Source organism: Cryptotermes secundus, unplaced genomic scaffold (assembly GCF_002891405.2).
Source record: "Cryptotermes secundus unplaced genomic scaffold, Csec_1.0 scaffold643, whole genome shotgun sequence".
Lineage (NCBI taxonomy): Eukaryota > Metazoa > Arthropoda > Insecta > Blattodea > Kalotermitidae > Cryptotermes > Cryptotermes secundus.
In genome coordinates, this window is record NW_019731276.1 from 895,689 (window position 1) to 918,129 (window position 22,441).

A 22,441-nucleotide genomic window follows, 5' to 3' on the forward strand; every position below is an offset into this window, starting at 1 on the left:
TAGCATTGAACCATTTATTCATGTGGGAGAGTACTCTGTTTGATATTGCACAGAAATCATCAAACATTTTACTAGAGATTATAACACTTGTATCATCAGCAAATATTATGGGTTCTGATGAAAAATTTATTGTTGGTGGAAGGTCATTTATATATATTATGAAAAGCAAGGGTCCCAGGACAGATCCTTGGGGAACTCCATGCTTTACTGTTCTCCAGTTTGAGAAAAAATTTTGAGTATATTTGGGTGATTTTATCTCAACCTTTTGTTTTCTATTTGTTAGATAGGATTTGAACCATTTTAACACTGTTCCTCGAATGCCATAAAATTGCAGCTTACTTAACAAAATTTCATGATTTACACAGTCAAAAGCCTTTGCCAGATCACAGAAAATTCCTCCTACATGCCTTTTTTGGTCAATTGATTTTAAAACATTGTCTGTTAGCTTGAATGCTGCATCTTCAGTGGATACACCCTTCCTAAAGCCATACTGTTCTGGGACCAATATGTTGTTACAATGCATATGCTGATTTATCCTGCTGTACATGACCTTTTCAAGTATCTTAGAAAAAGTAGATAATAATGAAATCGGCCTATAGTTCGTCATACTGTACTTATCTCCTTTTTTGAACACTGGTTTTACTATTGAAATTTTTAGACGGTCTGGGAAAATGCCTGTGTATAATGAGTGATTACAAATGTACAATTTTTGGAAGGTAGAAAATGATTATCCCAAATGCAGGTTATTTACTAAGTTAGAATTCATTGAATATGAGAAAATCATGCATTGTTTATATTGTGTTTGGACTGGAATCATAGAAAAATATTCACTGAATACAGGATTTTGTTTGGCATGGGAACATAAAATTGGTATTTCACTGGATGTACTGATCCCTTGTCCTCAACCTGCCATATAAGACACCTTTTAGAATGAGATGGAGTGAGAGTCCGCACACTATTGTCGATGATAGCCTAGAGCCCTGATTTACTGTGCTCTGGGAATGACTCTTTGACCAACTTCAAACATAAGCTTATGCAGAAAATATCTGGATTGATTGTGTTCTTTGTGGTGTTGTAGAACAAATGGAACTAATTACTTTAGTTAATTAGTTAACATGGCAAGAGGAGGATAATGGTCTGGAAGTGGGGATATAGAACAAAATGGTGATTGTTTTAGGTGATACATGTGCAAACTATTGGATTTAAAACGTCATGTTCACAGGGCATACTGGAGTTTCCGAAGTCACTTCCCAGAGCAAGCTGACTCACTCCTGAACTCTCTGGATAGTTCATACAAAAGGGCATTGAATGGAGAGCTAACACTCTCAAATTCAAGTTCAAGCAACTCGCTGTACCACCAGGGAGGAGGCTCAACAGTGTCTCGTTATGGCAGTGGAGGTACCACACCCCGAGTACGACTCACCAGCAGTGCCACGGGTAAGCCATGCTAATGGCACAAAGTGTTATGAGTACATTGCCAAGAAATGCTCCCCCTAAACCCAAAGAGTGTATAACAAAATGTCAAATGTGAGGCAGCAAGATTTGTATTGTTTGTGCATTTGCAACAAATGGTTTTGGACAGTACTAAGGTTAGTCATGGCTATGACAATGTTCAGTACAAATTCTATCCATTTTGCATATTCATGTTGTGTTGAAGGCTTTCATGGCCAAAACTAATTCATATGGAGGGAAATAGTATTATAGCAAGCAGAAGGGTCCAGGGCAAATTTGTGTATAGTGCAATAGCACAGTCAACAGCCAGCCAGTGATCCACTTATATTTTGTGTATTTTACCATGGCCAGAAAGATTCGTAATTTGTACCTACAGATTTTTAAAATTTGTTTTTGCTTTTAGTAACTTAGATCATTCATGTCTAACACTACAGTGTGATTTTTGTGTAAATAATAAGGTTGGTTGGTTGATTGGTTGGTTTGTTTTAAATGCTGCACTTTTGACAGCTAAGTTATATGTGCTTTTAACGTCAACAGGATGGCATGTTGTAACTCATTTTCTATTCACACATCACTTGGGTGAGTTATGTTAACCAGTAACTAATATCTATATATAAATGTATGTATACATATGGTAAGAATGACATTTGCAAATTGTTACATGTAGCTTACAGTGTGAGATGGTAAAGTTACTGCTCTTTTACTGATATGTAATTAGGAAATCCCGTAAAAACACTGCAACATTGCATTGTTGGGGTGGTGCACTTCTTCTGCAATCTGGCTCAGAAAATGGTCCAGTGGCAAACTCTTGTGAAGAGGATAGTGAACATTCAGATGCCATTAAGGATTTTGAATTTCTGGACTAACTGAACAGTTGTTTGCTTGTCAAGGATTCTGCTTCCTGGAGTGATTTGACTGCAATCATGCTTCACCTTTGTGGTGTGTATATGCTGTTGCGTCACATGGAACAGGATTAAAACAGCTACAGAGTGTTTTTTTTTTGGGGGGGGGGGATCATGACTTCAATATGGGTGTAAAATGCAGCTTAATAGTGACATAAAGATCCCAGCATAATAGCTATTACAGTAGCTGGCATGAATCTGTAAGCGTGGCTTCTTGGAGGTGAGGCTAGGGCAGAGCAAGGGCACAGAGGAAGAATAGTCACCTAACTACCAAACTGCCAGCATAGCCCATGATGGCAGCTTTCTGCAGTCAGTGAGACTGCAGTTGCCTACAGGAGAAGTTCACTCTGACTCCGTCTGTCTGTTTTTATCAGTGTATGTTGTCATGTGTATCCTTGTAACATGACAGTAATTAATGGGTTCTGGATTGGATAACTCGTTTTATTGGATAAGTTCATGCGTCATAACTACCATACTGTAATGTGTATTGCCGCTGAAGACGCCGTTCGAATTGTTAATTGGTTTATTTACCAACCTACAACTCTTGGCTACAATTATACCACTGTTACAGGTTTACACAATTTACAACCCTACACAATAATCTGTTCACTCTGTCCTCAGTAGTCTACACGTATTCAAAGTACGATATGGGAGCTCTACCAGTGTCACTGTATTACACACTCCCAATAACTTCTCTTGTGAGCCAAGCATCTGCATCTCACGCTATCACTTCTACTCACACGTTCTGATATTCTTCTTTCTGCTACAACTGAACTCGGCGACTGTTCCATCCGCACTGTGTCACTCCTGCTCACACACTAACTAACTAACTAACTAACTAACTGTCTCGCATACTGCTCAGCTGGCTTTTTGTAGCGTTCGCTGCTGCCTTTTGCCCATGTCAACAGTATCGTCGCGTGCCATGTCACAGTAGAAAGTGCTGCTGAATCACCTGGGGGGGGGGGCGCTGACTCACCTGCTGCATCACAGTGGGCAGCGCTGCCACATCACCGCGGGGTAGGGGGGCAGAACACCAACCGGCCCCCAACTGCAACAGCAACAGCAACAGCGCTCGATGCCACTGCGTCACTGCTGGGGAGTGAGGGGGTGTCCTCCATATCGCAACCTGTCACAATACATTGTTACACTTCAAATTATTGGCGAAACAATAACACATGAAGTCTTCAACACTTCAATTCCACTGCACTATAACACACATAAAGTCTTGAAATCACATGTTAAATCCTCATAGGCCGACCTTCTGTATGCTTCTGTAATCCTGGTTCCAATTCGCATGCTTCCGCTGCTACCATTTCACTCTTGTAACTAACTGAACTGAACTGAACTGTCACACACGCTCACTTATATAGCTGAGGGAAAGACAGTGCATCACCATAAACATGTCATGTGATCGCTACCCACTACTGTTGTGTGACATCACGGCTGACAGACGCACAGGAAACATGTCAAGTGACAGCCACATACTGTTGTGTGATGTCACAGCACGCACATTGCATAGCAATGGTCCATCTGCATACATAGAAAACATTGTTTCTGTACTGTTGTCCAAATGAGTGTTGTGGGCGTTATCTAGCAACAGGTCTACACGCCACAATATTAATGTATGAAACTGAAGGGGAAAGAACTTCATAGTCTAAGCTTGGTTATAATCAATAATGTTTATGTTCTTATAATGCAGCACGCTTGAAAAGATGGAAAACAGGCTACAGTAGAACATAGATACCTATCTCATTTCCATTCAGAAGTATGGAGACATAAGTGTTGCTGCACATTGTATTTCAAGGACAATTGTCAGTTGTATCAGAAGGTTGCTGAAAGTATAGGAGAAGAAAGTGCAGAGTTCTCCCTCACTACAGTCACACAGACAAGCATGTAAATTGTATTGCATGTAGGATTATCTATAAATTCTACATTGCTTAGATAGTGGAAACATGAGACAGAAACTAGAAGAGAGTACTAGTTTTGAAGGAAGTGAGAAAATGGAGATACATTTTGGAATTATTGCATTTTCTTCAGAAGGCAACAGAGAATATTTGGAGAATCCTCACTGAGAAAACCGAAATAAAGCAGGAGCGATTACAGTACTTGAAGTGCAGTTGTGGTTATAGAACATGGAATCACATGTCATGTCAACTCAAGCAGTAAGTGAATCATGCCCAGATGAGTCAAATGGAGGACATGTTTCATAGGGCTGAAGAGTGGATATTATCTACAGCCACTGAGAAGTAGTTTTATATTGGATGTCCTGGGGATGTGGAAGACTGATTCAGGTTATGGTGACCATCATTATACATACACCAGTAGAAGTTTGATATCACAGAAGGAAACACTGATTCCAAATTTTGCCACTGAATTAGTTGTTGACAGTACATCATACCACAAGTTTAAAGTAAGGAAGTCACTAATACCCAACTGAAGGAAATGAGATAAACTTGCTGCAGGGAAAAAAATTCCTTTCTCACCATTAATGCATAAGCCAGAAACGATGACATACAAAAATTCACAAATCATTGCCAGTGAGGGTCATACGGCACTGCAACTTCTACCATACTGCATTGACGTGAATCCATTGTGGTTTATGGTCATTGGTCAAAGGACGTTTTACAACGTATAATGTTATCTTTGAAAGGGATAATGTGGAAAAGATATGTGTAAGACATTCTCAGAAATTTGTTAGAAGATTGAAAACCACAATGTGCTAGCTTGTCATGAATCTTGAAAAGGGGTATTGAAAAAGATAGGTTATTATTGATGAAGTGATGGATATGTCTGACAGATACAAGAGTAGATGGAGATGGTGAAAATGATATGGAAGGTGATCCAAATACAGATCTCTCAGGTACTGACCTACTTCTGAGCAGTCAAGCAAATCTAACGAAGGTGTGCCAGTCTAATGTAATGAGTAACAGTAATATAATAATATTATAAAGTAGTGAATAATCTGATGACATTGTAATAAATAGTGCCAAAATTGATTCATGAAAAAGTGGAATGTAACATCTTTTGCTGCATTGTATAATTATTTTAGATTGCTCAAAGGTAAGCGATATTTCAGTATACTGTAATCAAATGCTAAACTTCTGGTGAAGATGGAAGTTTCATAGCTCATTGAAATAAGTGATAGTTTGTGTGGCCTGATGTTTTCAGGTAAGGTAGTATTTACCTCAACTGAGAAAGCATGTAATGAATATCAAGTTTTGCTGATTTATGCAAACTACAGTAACTGAAATAAAGTTTATTTCTGCTCCAAACTCTTTACAGAGGGGCTTATGTGTATAAATTTTGTGATAGCAAACCTTTCAGGATCAGATAATATATTAAACTGAAAACTGCACTCACCCAGCTTAACTTACATTGGAAAGTCCAGGAATGATATTCTTGGGGGGAGAGTGGTAAAGAAGAATGCAGTGAGAATCATGTGCCACTCTCTTGTCTTGTGCTTTGCTTCTCCTGTCATAAATGTGTGTTTCATATCTTATTTGGGTAGATGGTGCTGCATTGTGTAAGCAGCATATTGTGGAGCCTTGATTGCCAGTGCTAGATACACTGTAATTTTCCTTTTTCCTTTTAGCAGATAGACTGTAATCTGAAGATCATGAACTTCTAGGTTGTAATTCCATGTAATTCAGAGGAAGCCCAACATTTCAGATGAATATGTAGCCTCCATCATCAGAGTCAAAGGCCAAACCAAGCAGCATGCCTTCTTCTGCCAGTTTCTTGCTTTGGCTTTCTCTTTGACCAAGAAGATGGAGGCGGTATGTTTTTCCCAAACACTGTGCCTTCTCTGAACAGTGTTACCGCCCCCAATACTGCACTTTTCATAGGCACCACTGTGAGAACTTCAAATCCAGTAACATTTTTCCTGCATTTCATTTTACCTCACTTTGTTTTGTATCCAGCAAATCGTTTTATGATACTGTTTGAAGAATTAAAATTATGAAACTCTCTGTTATACATATCTCCAGACTCTTGTTTGTTAATTTCTTCTACATCAAAATATTCTTGGCATACCATGCTTTGTTTTCCCCTAAAAATTAAAAACCAGATGTCATGCTCATATAAAACAGTTGATAAAGTCATAATTTTACATTTTAATTTTTAGTTTTATGGAAAGGCAAGATAAAAGATTATGCATTTGGTGGCAACTTTAAGTTTCTATATTTATTCTGCTCATCTTGAAACATAATTTTTATATCTTTGTGTCAGACCTGAGTTCCTAAGCTTTGTTATAGCAAATCATCTTTATCAGTTGCAAAAATAATGGGAACAATCCTCGACATAGTTTTCATATATACAGTCTTTGCTCTGATGTTTAACCAAACTGGATGACTGTTTTCTGAAACAAACTTGGCTCTCAAGGCTCTGCTAAAATCTGTGGTGCAGTTTTGTGTGAGGGTGTTCAGTTGTCTTGGGTGTGGTACAGGCAGCACAGAGAACCTCCATCAACAGTCGCAGTACCACTACGGTCTGCACCGCACTCCCTCACTTACCCGGCACCATCGGTCGGGTATTCCAGTCCTTACTGCTACTTCAAGTGGGCCCAAGTCAATTGACACAGGTCTGATGTATCTCTTTGTGTCACTTCTGTGTTTGGATCCACTAGAGCTGTGTAATGGGACACTATTTACTTTTGTTTTGCCCTGATCCAGCTTAGTTTGCAAGCAGCACCTGAAATATGGGAACATCAATACATTGTTATTTATAGAAGTTGTTTTTTCATTGTGATATACCTACAAATGTGTGTGTGTGTGCATACATAGGCACACAGACACATGCTGATGCATGCGCACATGGACACATGCACACAGTACAACTGTAATAGAATGAACTTCATTATTGCTACAGAAATCATCAGCACCATCAGTTTCTTCATGGTAAATACATTGAAAAATGTCACATAAAATTAGGGCATTTTTTTCTGAAACCATCATCATTATGAGAGCTACCGAATTAGCCATAACTTTCTTCTGTTACTCTTAGCACCAATCATACTTGCTGTTTTATAGTATGTGGCTCATGAAAATGCCATTAACTCATCCTGTGGGTCTTATGTGGGGAAAAGTACACATTTTGGAATCTGAGTACTGTGTGTCTGAAGAGACTACATACTCCACTTCAGACAGAATGCTTTTGCAGGAAGTATTGGGTACCATTATATACTTGCTCAACCAATGATCAAAGTGAAAGACAGTCATTTCATGGCACATTTAAAGATCTGGCGCTTTCAGCATTCTGAAGGGAGACTTCATCAAAGAAATACGTTTTTTTATTGCTAGTGGGGTGAGACTAAGTCCCTTGTACTGCGGCCACTTCTGGCCTATTGTACCAGCCCAAGATGATAGGCGAGGGTGATTTTGGAATGAAGATTGGCAGGGGAAACCGAAGTACTCAGAGAAAACCTGCCGCAGCGCCACTTTGTCCACCACAAATCCCACTTGACCAAACCCAGGATCGAACCCTGGCCACCGCAGTGGGAAGCCAGTGCCTAACCGCTATGGCGCGGCCCAAGGAAATACATTAGTACATACAAAGTGTCGAATAACCACTGCATTTAGAAGCAACCTCTTACATAGCATACGTAGTATGAGATGGTTTGATGTTAACTTCATACATTACCAGAATGTAACAGATAATGGGCAGACTTTTTATTTTTTTGTAAAGAATGGTTCCTAATAAGTGGTTTGGGTAATGCTGGAGATGCTGAGAACAGTGACTTATTCTTCACTTTTTTGTGTTTCTTCATGATAACCACTTCAGAAGAGAACAGACACTCCCATGTCCACATTTTTTTTAAACCCGAGGGCAGTATTTAGGGATAGTGAACTAGAAGTTAGAAAATCGATTTGAAGATTATGTATTTTAGCCTTTTCTGAATATACTGAGTTCCCATTAGAATGAAGATCTTTACAAATTCTGTATCAGTACTCATTATATTAAGGTTGCACTCTGTGTTTATGTGTGTGCATATGCACGCACATGTACTTGCACTGTGTGAGAATTTTGAGCATACACTCTCAATCTGTGAAAGAAAGAAAATCTGATGGCTTGTAAGATAATTTTGTTAACGTCATTCAGAAGTGCCATGTTTATCAGACTATAAGACACTCTTAGAAATGAGAAGAAAAGTTTTTCAACACTTGCTGTTTAGTTCTGCATTGGTGAAGTTCAGCCATTGTTCAGTGATGGTGACTGAGTGGTAGGTTTGGAGCAAAGGAAGGGAATCCAGGCTTTACTTATCCTTTATCTGTCTTTGTGGTTGGATTTATCTCCATAAGTCCCATAACTTCACCTGTGGAGACAAACAGTCTAAGTATAACCAAGCTAATGTTTTCCCTCCAAACCTATTACTCAGTCATCTTCATCAGAGAACAGCTGAACTCCACCTGTATAGACCGAAACAGTGGCCACTGAAAACGTTTGTCACTGCCTTTCATATCTACATGTTCACCAACCAATCTTTTTATCACTCTTTTCCTTTTCTTGTGTCACTAAAAACTTGTTCAGCATATCATATGGTTGATAAAATCTTTTTCACCACCTCTTCTTTCTGCCATGTGGTTGCTGCAGTCACTTCCATCACCTCTTGTCCTAAACTTAGGACCACACTGAAGCACCCCAGTCCTATTTTTGTCTGATCATACCTTTACATCATGTTTAGTGCCCACTGTGAGGCAAAGCTGAAAGGCATACAACAACCTCCCCAAGACATTAACTGAGAAGGTACCAGCTATAATACAGTAGTTATCAAAACATTGGAAAACCTTCAGCATTCAACATGGCTAATTTCTGAAAACTGGAATCACTGAATAAGTCTTGGAAGGAGACAGTTAAAGTAAAAGGAAAATCATGTTGTGCCAGGATATTACATATAAATAAATAGACAAAGTAAATTGGAATTAGTGTTTATACCGTCTGTTTAACACAGATTATGTGCATTTTATGCAGTCTGTAGTTTGGGATGCAGATATGTAATTTTCACAAATCACCAGTCACATTGGAGTGATGAAGTTAATTTTTGGCTGCATTCTCTTAATGGTGACTCTTCATGTTGCAAAATGTCTGCTGTCTGTAACTACACGTAGTTGTTAATGACTGCAGCAGTTAGTACAGCACTGTCGAAGAATCTGGCTCACATTCTTATATGAGCCTTGCATTTCAGGTGTTCAGTTGTTTGATTGTTGCCATTGCTTAGCTTGTGTGACTGTCATGTTAGAATGTTGGCAGCATCTCACATGTTAATTGATGTTCCTTGTATATGTCATCTTTATTCTGCACATATTGTTTTTCCCCCGCCTCTTTTCAAGTTTTTCTGTTAATTTTTTTTCCTCTGTGCTGTGTGTGGCTTTTTGAAGATGTTTTATCAGTTCATTTTTTGTTTTAGTTTGAGATGTGTTATTGTTAGAGTGGAGCTGTTTCATCTCAAGTTTCAGTATGGACATCATAATTTATATTATTTTGCAACTGTTCAGATATTAGATTATTTTTAAACAAATTTACTTGGTAAAAATACAGACTGTAAAAAATATTCAGTAGTTTGAGATTACTACATTCAATATTCATTTATTTAATGGTGTTATTATGTCTTGTTACTTCCAGAACTGATTAAAGTATGAACATTTAAGATTGAAGAGACTATTTCTTTCATTTCTTTCCTAGTATAATCATGAAAGAATGATAATGAATCCTTGAAAATCAATCATTTGCTATCTTTATCAAGGAAGCATCTGAATTATTGAAAGCTTAGATGTGTGTGACTCAAATAAGATTGGAAACCAAAGCCAGTCCAGAATGTTAATATTGAACATTTGGATGCATTGGGTACAGATGGATCTCCCCGGCGGGGTTCTGGCCCACCCGGAGCATCAGCTCTGCGTTCTAACAGTGCCATCGACCTGCAGGCAGCTCAACGGGCTAAAGCACGAGCTCAATATGCTGCCCTGGCCAGACACAAAGTGGGGTCTGGTGCTTCCCTACGTAAGTTGTAGACCATCCCTCCTGTAGCTTAGCTGCCACCAGCAGTCACTTCAGCTCAGGGACATATGCATACAGATCTGCATCGTATAACATGTTATTTGGCTTAAGTCCTCAACATGTTCACTGCTGCATTCAGCCAGTAGTTGGATAATGTTTATATATTAATCTTGCCAGGTACAATTGTAAAGTGTTGGTTAATATTACAATGTGTGATGCCATGACTTTACCGCAAATACATACAGCTGCCAATGATCCATTCCACTGGTTAATCTTTTGTTTGGATATCCCAAATTTCTTCATCTGTGTCTTTATTTTAATGCATTTTTAGCTACCCTGTTGATGACAGTTTGTTTTACATGCTTTATCCATTCATATTAGTAGTATTCTGTTCTGTCATTTCATAAGAACATTTGTGAGTTTGTCCTCACTTCTATATTAGAAATTCTACAAAATTATATGCAGTCTTCCATTATATTTCATTATATTTGAAATCTTCATGTTGGCAGACTGAATCTTGCTCACGTCCCAGTTTTTTTGCTCTTAGAAAAGTATAGACTCTGTAAAATTTTTATTTTGTCATTTTTTATATTATCTCTAAATTTTCTCTAATAAAGGTTCCGTAGATGGAATGGAACTAAGTCGTTTTCCATGCATGTCATATTCACTTCTTAAATATTTAAATGAAAACCCCATTGTATAAAATTGTCATGAATTATTGTTTTCGTGATGTGGGATTTCGTGTAAAGTTGCAGTTGAAGAAATTCTGTATAGCTTATGTTACATTTTATGAATATCAATTGCGTAACTTACTGGGTGAAATTACCTGCTAAATGAATGATAGAAGTATTTTATTTGAACTAGGAGGATGAACATTTTGAATGAGGAGCCTTCAGTGGCTCCCATTAAATTATTCAGATGAACCTGTTATTCACTGAACATGTTAAGTTTCCAGTTACCCATTATATTTAATAAAATTATGCAGATGGAACTTTTGGAATTTTGTATATTGTATTGAAAATAATGACCGAATGCCAAACGCATGGTTGGTTAGAAATGCAGAAAGATTGCAGTTGCAGGAAGTTAAGCAAAACCAGTGAGACTGATTGGTATGCATCATCATCTTTTGCTGACAGCTCTGTGTTGAATGCTACACAGTCTTGACACTGAGGGTGTCATTAATTAACTAACTTAAAGAAATACAGCTTCTCCCTCTTCCTCTCTGTTTTCCATGGCAGTCTTCCTTCAGTTCCTGTAAAGCAGGGAACAAAGTGACATCCATTTTAACAGTACTTTATGCTATGTTTCTTTTTTAATGCTGCTTGCGATTAGGAGATGAAAACAATGTTGGTAAGTTTTTGCATGAAATTCAAAGCTAAATAGTTGGATTTTAAATTCTGCCGATGGTGGCTATGAAGAGTACAGTCTTCTGAAGTTTTGTGAACTGTGTGGTATTGCAATGCAGAAAGCCATTTTTGCATGTGACAGTGTCTATATCTTTTGTTCATGTAATATAGTAAGACAGGGGCACGCGGTAGCATAGTGCCACTATGCTACAAGTCGGAAGGTCGCGGGTTCAAATACCGATGAGGTCATCGGGTTTTTTTTTCAGTTGACCTAATCATTCCAGCAGCACTATGGCCCTGGGGTTCACTCAGCCTCTAACAGAAATGAGTACCAGGAATTAAATAAATAATTTTCCTGGGTAGTAAAGGGCAGCCAGTGCGTAAGGCCGACAACCTTACCGCCATCTTTGAGCCGATTGTCTAGATAATATAGGACCCTCAACGTCTCACAACCCTATGGACCTTCATGGCCTGTTACAGGGATAGCTTTACTTTACTTTACTTTTTAATATAGTAAGATAACAAAGTGGAAGAACTGGGGAAATAATATTTTGGTTGTAGCTGTGTTACAGCACTGATATAAAAATAATTTCATTATTTGAATGATAGTTGTCACTTGAATTGAAGGAATTCAGCTATTCTTCTGTTACATTACAAACTGTGTCAGGTCGTTTGAACAAGTGTAAAAATGATAAATCTTGTACACTCTTACTCTACCATATGATAAATCTCTTTTATAAATTTAAAATCTTATTGTAAGATATTTTCATTTGTACAGTTTCGACTTTTTGAACTGAAAGCATGTCATCATTGTTGAATAGATGTTTTTCTGAAATGGCAAAACTTCAGAGCAATGATCAGAAAGTTATATCTGAGTAGATTCTCAGTTGTGCAGTAATTTCTTGATTTAAGTGAAGACGTGTTCCTGGGAAACTTCATATAAACTAGAAACATAAAAATTATTTTCCATAAGAAATGAAGTAAGAAAGGAGACTGTGTACTTGGCCCAAGCCAACCTAGAAGGTTATAGATATTTAGTCATATAAAATGTTTGCGAAGTTTATTATTTAATTTTAGATTCTGTATCATTACTACAGACCACTGTGTACTCAAACACTTAGCTATATTATGCACAGCTCATTTTTTCTTCAGTAGCATGAAATCATCCACCATATTGCCTGTTGCTGATCACGTGATCACATAAAATGTGAAATAAATAATGAAAATTAAGAAGTTTCCTGATGCTGTTCACATAATGGCTTGAAAGTGAGAACTAAGACAAAGTAAAATAAAAAGCAGTGTATGTTCTTCAGTGGTGTTAAACCAAAATTGCATATATCAGAGACTAATAAATCAAGAAATGAGTGTATTCTAGAATGTCAGTATTGCCCTAAAGAATTTTATATAATTATTGTTTCAATATTACTATGTAGAGATCACAGAGATAAGAATCTGCATCTAGAAACATTTATTGTTGCAAAGAGATGTTTCTCTGTTTAAGCAGACTTAATTTGTATTGCAGTTATTTTTACTATTGTAATGTTAAATGTAGTTGAAGATATGGAGTTCTGTATATGTTTATCTACTATAGTCAGCTGAGCATATTTTCTTTAGAGTGAATGCTATTCCATTGGCAGTGGCAAATATTAGTTCAATTCAATTTATTTCAAATTCAAAAATACATCCAGATACAGGCTGGGAAACAACCATTGGATATAGAATGAGTCACAGATCAAAAAACAAACATTCCATTCCCACAGGAACAAGTCAGGGCATTCATAATATAAAACAAAATAAAAAAGAACATATCAGCCATATATACAACAAAACTCCCCCGGTATAGAACTCTCAGAGGTTTCAGGCATCAGTACAAGCTCTTTTTTCATTTTCATTACTCATCTATTATTTCCATAAAATCCAACACTTTAGGATGTGGAAAAGTCATATCAGATAAATAAGTAGCACAAAGAACTAAGTCAAGACATAAGAACAGAACCAGAATACAATTAATCTTACCAACTAGTATATACAAAAAATTCATCCACAGTATAAAATGGGTGACGTCAAGGCATTCATAATATAAAACAAATAAAAAAAAAAGAACAAATCAGCTATATATACAACAAAAACTCCCCGGTTTACAAAAACAACGCCGAACCAAGACATCTTATTATAGCCCTGCATATGAACAACTTGAGATTCAGCTGATGACTAGTGCAGAGGTTTTACTTTTGATGCTGTGTTGAGCGAGATAGAACAGAGAGGAATATAAAATTATAGTAAATTCATCAAATACAGTTCATTCAAAGTATATTATAATAATGTGATTGAATACATTGCAGCATGTGTAACATGCTTCAAACCTTCATCAAGATCTTCCATCACATACAGAACAAGCTGTTGATTTACATATTATCTCAAATTGTTTAAGCTGCACATACCGAATAAAATATCTGTTTGTGCTCCTGTTATTTGTAAAGCATCGCAGATCCTCCTTTCATATCTTATTCTGTTATGATGGTCAAATTTGAAAATTTGCTAATATATTTTACATTTCTGTTTGTTCTCTGTGTTAATTTGTGTTACAATTTGTTAATAATATATAATTATGTAATTGGTGAACTTAAATCTTTCATGGTCACAGTATCATTTTACATTGTATACTGAACTGACTTTAGTAGAAATCTCTCAGCCTTCCTCTTACACAAACACACACACACACACACACAGGCATGCAGGAAGACACAGGTACACAAAGATACACAGAGGTGTGTTCGCACGTGCATACACGCACACAGATATAGTGATATATAGTGTTAAGATATATTGTGAAAAGCAATTTCAAGATCATGCATGAAAGGACACTGTCACCTTGACATCAGATATGTACACAACTGTCATGTTTCTAAAATTAATGGCTGGGATTTATAGATCATGCAGCTTATGTGGCATGAGATGTTTATGACATTCATGTCAATGATGAGAGTTTGTCACTTCTCTCATTATTTGCACATGACATTGTGAACCAGTATAAAAAATGTTGTCTCCTATTACTTCAGTATGTAAGCTGAGTAAAATAGGATCATCGCTATCCAGAGGAAAGTTATGATGAAACCTTAACATAATGTCACGTATTGGGTATATGTCACGCCACAAGTAACTTCACACCTTACTTGATATAGCGAATTTATTGAACATTTGCTCCACACTTATACAATTCACAGTTATACAATCTTAATCTTATACAATTCACTGTCGCAGTTTCTGTTCAACTACATCTCGACAAATCCATTCAACTGTCTCTGGCGGTGGCTATATTTCAACTGCTCGTAACTCGTAACTGGCTCAATACTCACTACTGAATAGTGTTCGCTGCTCCTTATTTAGCCTTGGCACGGACAACACAGAAAACAGTTACGTGATAACTTTCACTGTTGTGTGACGTCGTGTTTACCGATTGCGTAGCAACAGTTGCTGCACGGGCTCCCCTGTTGCGTGATGCCGTGTTTACAAAGGCATTATTGGGCAACGCTGTCGAGAGTTGTTTATTGCTGCATAGCAACCGCGGTTTCCCCTGTTACGTCATCGCAGGGGAGGGGGTGTTTAACGAGCGTTGTGGCCACATCACAATAATGTATTTTGCCCTGGAAATATTAAGTATATACTATAACTGGCATAAAATTAATTTGCTCATAATTAATACTAGAGTGTTGAGCTTATTGGTGATTTCTAAGTCACGAGCATCACTATGAGGAGCAAGGATTAAGTGATTTCTTTGTCATGTTCAGGTCACATGATGATCAGAACTTTGTTTGAGAGGCCAAACCATAGTTGGACCTCCAAAAACTAAATTCTTAAAATGAAACTTTGCATTAACTTTCTTATCCAAATAATTGAATTTTAAGCTTTTAATATTAGTAAGTCTTCATTTATGATAGTTGGATGCTATATACAGTTTTAGGTAGGTATCAGCATTTCAGATGATTCTTCTGCCCCCATCTTCAGCTGAGGCCAAACATGGAGACAGCAGGATCTTCCAAAATGCTTGCTGCCTAACCCTGAAGATAGAGGCAGCAACTTTCTCTGAAACATTGATATCCACTTACAAGACAACGTAATATCATGACCAAGAAGGCAGTAATCTAATGTTTTACCACTTACCATGACAATCATCTCTGTCTTGTCTACATTTCTGAGTTGTGCGTTTACAAGCTCTGTTCAGTGTTGAAGCATGTGTTCATGGCCCTCGATTTGTGAATTGTGTGCATCATTTTGGTTACCTTATTTCAGCTCGTCCTAAGAAGTCAACAGAAGCAAGTGGGGGAATGTCAGTTAGTGCCATCACCTCACCAGAGAGAGTCGGCCGCACAAGAAGTCGGGTGGCAGGCGTATCTCAGTCACAGCGTAAGTTGTGTATTTTAGTGGATGTGTCATGCCAGCAGCCTGGCCTGAAAATGTTGTGCATGTAGAATACAGGTAGTACTGCAGACTCATCCTGTCATACATTTTGTAATCTTCAGCGCTCATTTTATGTGGAATCTGCCACGCGCATATATAGTCTGCTGTCAATGTTATCACATTTCTAGGATGCCATAACAGCATAGCTTTCAGAATGATTGCTTTGGACTTAAAGCACTCTTTCTTATTGCTCTGAAAATGCAGTGTGGTTTTCAGTTGTTTTAAGGGCAGTTTACAGTTTGTCTTGTTTGCTTATGAACTTTTCGCAGTAAAGTGCTTATATGATCTGCCTTCAAATTACGAGGGTTGTACTGAAAGCACGAGCAACAATTTTTTGTAAAGTAACATGCTTTATTATTGACAAACCAAATACACCACCTCAATCTACAGACCTTTCTTTATTTTTCCACATAATCACCACTTCTTTGTACACATTTCTCCCAGCATTCTGGGAGTTTGAAAATTCCCCTTCTGTAAAATTCCGTTCCAGCCATCCGAAGACACTGACGCACTGCTTTCTGAATTGCCACCCTTGTCTCAAACGTCCACGCAGCCGATCCTTCAAATCCCTTAGAATTTAACAATTATCTCGTCTATGGCCAAATGTTCGGAAGGGTTATAATATTTTCCATATGCGTCATTGAGAGTGTCAAAGATGGTCCGAATTTTCCATAGTCGGTCGTAACTGTCGGCATTCCTGTCAGTTTCTGTATTGTTGTATGCAAAATGAAGAAAACACGTTTCATTGTGTTAGAGTAGAAAGGCATGGCAAATTGTTCTACAGTCGACCAGTAGTCCTTTAGTCTGTCTCTAATGTCATGTCCCATTTGAATGATGATTCCTAGAAACAGAAACCTCTCAGAATCGATCACTTCAGGCCTCGGAGAACGTCCGTCTTGAAGTCTGTCTAGGTACTGGTGATAGTACCTGTTTGTCTCTTCCACCAGCAGACAGATAATCCCTGCGAAGTAGAGCATGAAAACGCAGAAAGGGATGGAATCCTTATGTACGTGTGGAGCTTCATTGATATTTAACCCCACAGCTCCACCAGAATAATTATTCACACCCCTCCTGCCTCCTGTCTGGTGGTCCCCAGGTTGCCAACAAAGATGATGGGTCTTTGTTGACTTCGGTTTCTGAGCCCCTTGCTTCCTCGCCACTCTCAGAGTCGTCTGTACAGCAGTCTGAATTGGTGTCATTTATCAGCTGCCTCTCAATTTTGGCTTCTTCCATGCAAAATGAGGCCATGGTGGATATTTGAAATTGCGGTGTTTTATAAGCGTTACAAAAATAACACGCTAGGCTTGAACATTCTGGCAATGCGGGGCTATTCCGAGAACAGTACCTCTGTGTGGCTAGTCCGAGATATACACAGTCAGAGTTTCTGAAGGACAAAGTACGATAAGACTGTGACCACACTCGTGCATACAGAAAGGTTCTGGCATGACTGGAGAATGTGTAATACAAACATAAACTTCCACCCCTTTTGCCAGATAAGACATAGTAAGACAGGATGTCAGCAACATGCATTTATACTGCAGAAAAGTTTTGTGCAGAAACTGTACGCATATTTGTGGACAGACGCTCAAAATTGCGAAAAAAAAAAAATTCTTTTTGGAATCAGTGTAACAATTTTTACAGATTTTAAAGTCTGTAAATTACAATATCTGATTCTATATTCTTTCTAGATAAGGGCAGCGTTTATTTTGTTTGTCACAAAAATTGTAGAAATCACAGCATTTTCAGTAACATGCTTACAATTTTTAATACTCTACAATGGAGGACATTTAAATTAACTCCGGCCTGCTGCCTTTACCGGAATTTAAATGGCCCATCTCTTAACGGTTAATATTACGGAACAAACTTCGGAAACAAATATACCTGATTTTAATAGTACATGACAGCAGCAAGCAAATATCTGATGATTCATTCAGAGAAGTTTTATTTAATCAAGAGCTGTTGCTCGTATGAAACAATGCCTTTCTGTCTATCATTACAGGTGATTCTCATTATATTTGCTTTGGTTATCCATGCTTTCTCACATGCACAGTTCTATTTTGATGTCTTGAGGAGCATCAATGCCCTGCTGCTATGCATGCCCATTGAGTTGTGTGGGTAGTTTCTGTGACTCACCCCACTGCTTTGGCTCAGTCATGTTGTCCCCTACTCCTTCTCCACCATGCTGTGTATTTGTTCAGAGCATTTACAGTTTTACATTTCATCAATATGTGTGATGATTTTCAGGAATGCAGTCCCTGCTTATAATGAGAGTCACATATACTTTCATTTTCCCTGTAGAAAGGCAGTGCGTTTATAGGAGCATTGTTCAGCAAATAGATGTTTGATGAAGCACTCTTGTAACAAAAACTTGTATTACAGCAAGCAGCAGATCAGGATCTCCTTCATCACGACTGAGCTATGCAACGTACTCTGCCTCCAACAGGGATGGGGGTGGAGTAGATGGAGTGCATACTGTAGGCCGACCACGCAGGTTGTCTTCAGGAATTCCCCGCTCAACAGGCACAAGTCGTGAGGCCAGCAGAGAGACGAGTCCCAATCGTTTTGGCCTAACTGGCATACATGATCGGTCATTTGGTTGCAAGCTCAGGTGAGGACTTGATATATTCAAGTGTCTGCAACCACTGTTAGAATCTTTAGAATTGCAACATTTTACTGCAGATGTGTTTCTTAGAAATTGTATTTGGGATGAAGGGGGAAGCACCTTATTCAACCCACCTGTTATAGGAAGTGTATCCAGTGATAATGGTGCAGTACTCCCTGGAATGTAATGAAGTATGCTATGAAGCGCATGCCACCAGAACGAGAATGGGGTCTTACTCATTCATTTTAAATACAGGGTCTGGGCTTATTGGTAACTTTGTTAACACAGGGGGCGGCCAGGCCATAACATGAGCACAGAACGACCACCCCAGCGTCCTGTCATGGCACAGAAAATTCTGCAACAGAGTAGGGAAGCAGAGTCAGCCCTGGCCGATGCACTGGTAAGTCTTGATATTCAGAAATATCTTTACAGTTTTTAAATTTGTAGAAACTGAAATTAACCTTGATGAGGCTTAAATTGTTAAGCTGAATATTGAACATATCAAGTATTCCATCCACAGTGCTTTGTGAAGTTATCATAGTTAAGTTCATATTCCATTTTGGGAAATCCTGGGAACATGGACGTTTTCTTCATAATACTTGAAAGTACTTTCCTCTTATTGGTTAGGAAGATAGCTCTTTCCATGGGAGAAAATGACAAGAGAATGGTCTTTCACTTTCAGCTGGTGCTGAAGTTAAGAATCCATGGAGCTTGACCTCTGTCTTGCTGATGTGTGTTCATGGTTTGGTGATTAGGCACAAAGCACTTTTAAATTATACTGAAGTGGCAGCTAATTTATCAAGGAAAGGAAGATAACTTTTATTTGTATAAGGAAAATGATTTGAAACAGGAAATTGAAGCATTCCTTGCTGAACTGTAGAATGTTTACTTCCATGCCCAACATGAATGGTTTCTGTTTCTTTTCATTAGAGACACTCATTTTATTTACAAAATTGTACAGTGTAACCATTATACAGCTACTCAGAATTACTGGGTTTTCAGACTTTGTCCATCGTCCAATATTCTAAAAGCTAGAAGACACAACATACCAGAAATTTGATCTGTTTCTGCATCAAGTGAGGTGGGGAGACACCTACTCTGTTGGGTCCCTTAGAAAGAGCTAACCTCAGTCACTGGATCGTGTCTCAGGAAATAAGTCCACATCCAAATTATGAATATTGTGTGTGTGAATAGAGAATTTAATCAGTCTTGAAGCAGAAGTACTTGATGTACATGCACAGAGGCCTTCTGATACATGGCAGATAAAAACCGGTCAGCCCCTGAATATGTCAGACAGTTGTATTACAGGATCATGTTTTAGGATTCCATTTAGGATGATTTCATGGCTTATGGCCCCTTCAGATATTAGTCAGTGTGAAATCATCTGAACTTCTCTTTAATGAAGTGGTTGGTTTCATCATGTATTGTGTCTGGGAGTTGGAAATTTTCTGATATGCTGCATGTCATTGAAGTTAAAAAGTGTTCATCCCTAGTTATGGCAACAGAACAGAGGTGCCTAGTGCTGAATGTCAGATTGAAGTAATATATCTGTTTGAAGTCGGTAGTTTACGAAAGAGCAAAATAGGAATTTGATGTGGATTAACTTCCTCAACAGTGTTCACACATTTTGAAGAACAGCAACAGTGTATGGTCAGATGTTCTACATGATGGACGACCAATCACAGACACAGATGTGCACCACAGAGAATGAGGATTTGGAATCTGCACTGTTCGAGTGGTTTTGCCAGGAAAGATTGGCTGTCATACTGTTTGATGGCTCAGTGATCAAGGACAAAGCTAACCATTTTCATGGCACACTTGTAGATTAAATACTTAATTGTTTCTGAAGGGAAGTTTTACCATTTCAAAGTTAAAGAATACATTAGTATGCAGAAAGCTTGAAGAAACTCTGCTTAGTTCACTGATCTGTGAAATTAGTGTTCACATGAGCATAATCAGCAAATAATTTTTGGAATCTTTACATATAAAGGTCGGATCCTGATAAGTGGGCGGTTGTGAATACAGTAGATTATCAAAATGTGAGAAAGTCTAATTTATCAGCTCTGATAATGCTAAAGGCATTGAGAATGTTAATTCTCCTTTTTATTTTCATATTTCCATGATTAAATTGAATAAATACTGCCATACCTTTGACTTAAAAGAAAAATTCGAGTCTCATTTTCTCACATTGAGCAATAAATTGAGATTGCATAAAGCATTGCTGAGGCCTGTACTGATGTATGAGAGCGAGTTGGACGTGAAGTAGCAATAACGAGGGGAGCTTGAGAGATAGATATTTGGCTCAGAGTGTGAGAATGGATTCTGGCATGTAAGATATAACAGTGAGTTGTATGAACTATTTTCTGAACCAGATATTGTTAAAACCATAAAAATTTCAAGTTTATGACGGGAAGACTCTGCTGTCTGAATACTGGATGATAATCCTATTAAAAAAGCTCACCCTCCTTAAACCAGATTGGTGTAGACGAGTTGGAAGACCAAAACTGATATGGATGGATGGATCTCTTGAATAGAGAACGATCTTAAGAGACGTATTATGAGAGGATGGAAACAAAGAGCATTGGACAGGAGGCAATGGAAAAGTGTCTTGGAAGCCATCAGGGCCCAAACTTGGCTCTAAAGCCATTAGTAATAGTAGTAAATATTGTCGTACTTGAATTCTTTTAGGCAGCATCATGTTGTTTTTATACTTGATTGTAGTTGTACTGTAGGTGACAGACTTGAAGATTATGTCTTTCAGCCATTTTCAAATGTTACAAAAAACATTAAAATGAGGATTTTTACAAACTTTATAAGTTATCATATCAAGGTTGTTTTGTGTTTTAAATGCAACACATGTTTGTAAGAAACAGTGATATTTGTTTATTTATTTATTCATTCTTTTATTCATTCATTCATTCATTACAGAGCTTTGACACGATTGACACTGGAGATTTTGGACGTAATGTTCCTAACAGCAGGAAATCGTATCGTCCATTTGATGACCATTCTGATGACAGTGAGACGTCTAGTGTTTGTTCTGAGCGTTCATTTGATTCATACAGAAGGACATCTGATGTGAGTACAGTATATTGCTTGTATGTTGATAACATGGTAGTGCAGTTGTTCAGATGTCACGCTGTGCAGTGCTATCTTTGACTTGATTGACTTGTACTATTGTATAAGTTATTATGGAATGAACAGGAAATAACTGTAGTATATATGAAAATACTGTTATGACATCTTTGTATAGGGAATGAGGGCTACTATATATTACCTCAGTTGAAATAGTCAGTCTTGGAGCCTGCATTCAGACCAGTACTATCCTCACTGCTCATTAACATTTGGCTTCAATCCTGTCAGCTGTAATGTCCATTGAACAATTTAAGAATCTGAGTTAATTAATTTAAATTAGGTTTATTTCATTGTATATTAACATATTGATAAAAGTAGGTGTTTGTAAAGTGGAGGTGAAGAAAGATAACAAGTAATGTGTGTCTTCGTACCTTCTCAGTTTCCATTTTGAATATTACAATATCTTTTGCAGCTATAATTTTTCTCTTGTTACAAGAAATGTCTGTCAGTGAGAGGCCTGTAAATGTTACATTTTCTCAAGGTTTGGGTCATATTATCCTGTGAAAATAATTTATATTGGAACATGTTTATGTGCTCAAAATATGAAGAAGATT

General features: G+C 37.8%; 1 protein-coding gene across 9 annotated transcripts in view; it reads left to right on the plus strand.

The window, feature by feature from the left end:
• The window catches only part of LOC111866848 (CLIP-associating protein 1-B), a 206,452-nt gene that overhangs the window by 151,914 nt on the left and 32,097 nt on the right, over window positions 1–22,441 (plus strand). For 7 of the 9 annotated variants that reach the window (XM_033752436.1, XM_023856165.2, XM_023856162.2 and 4 more), the window contains 7 exons: window positions 1,223–1,437; window positions 6,799–6,933; window positions 10,200–10,349; window positions 15,983–16,096; window positions 18,530–18,758; window positions 19,041–19,152; window positions 21,681–21,830. In XM_033752436.1, coding sequence (XP_033608327.1) covers window positions 1,223–1,437; window positions 6,799–6,933; window positions 10,200–10,349; window positions 15,983–16,096; window positions 18,530–18,758; window positions 19,041–19,152; window positions 21,681–21,830 — 1,105 coding nt within the window. The remainder of the gene's footprint in view (window positions 1–1,222; window positions 1,438–6,798; window positions 6,934–10,199; window positions 10,350–15,982; window positions 16,097–18,529; window positions 18,759–19,040; window positions 19,153–21,680; window positions 21,831–22,441) is intronic. The other 2 variants (XM_023856169.2, XM_033752437.1) reach the window with 2 other exon arrangements.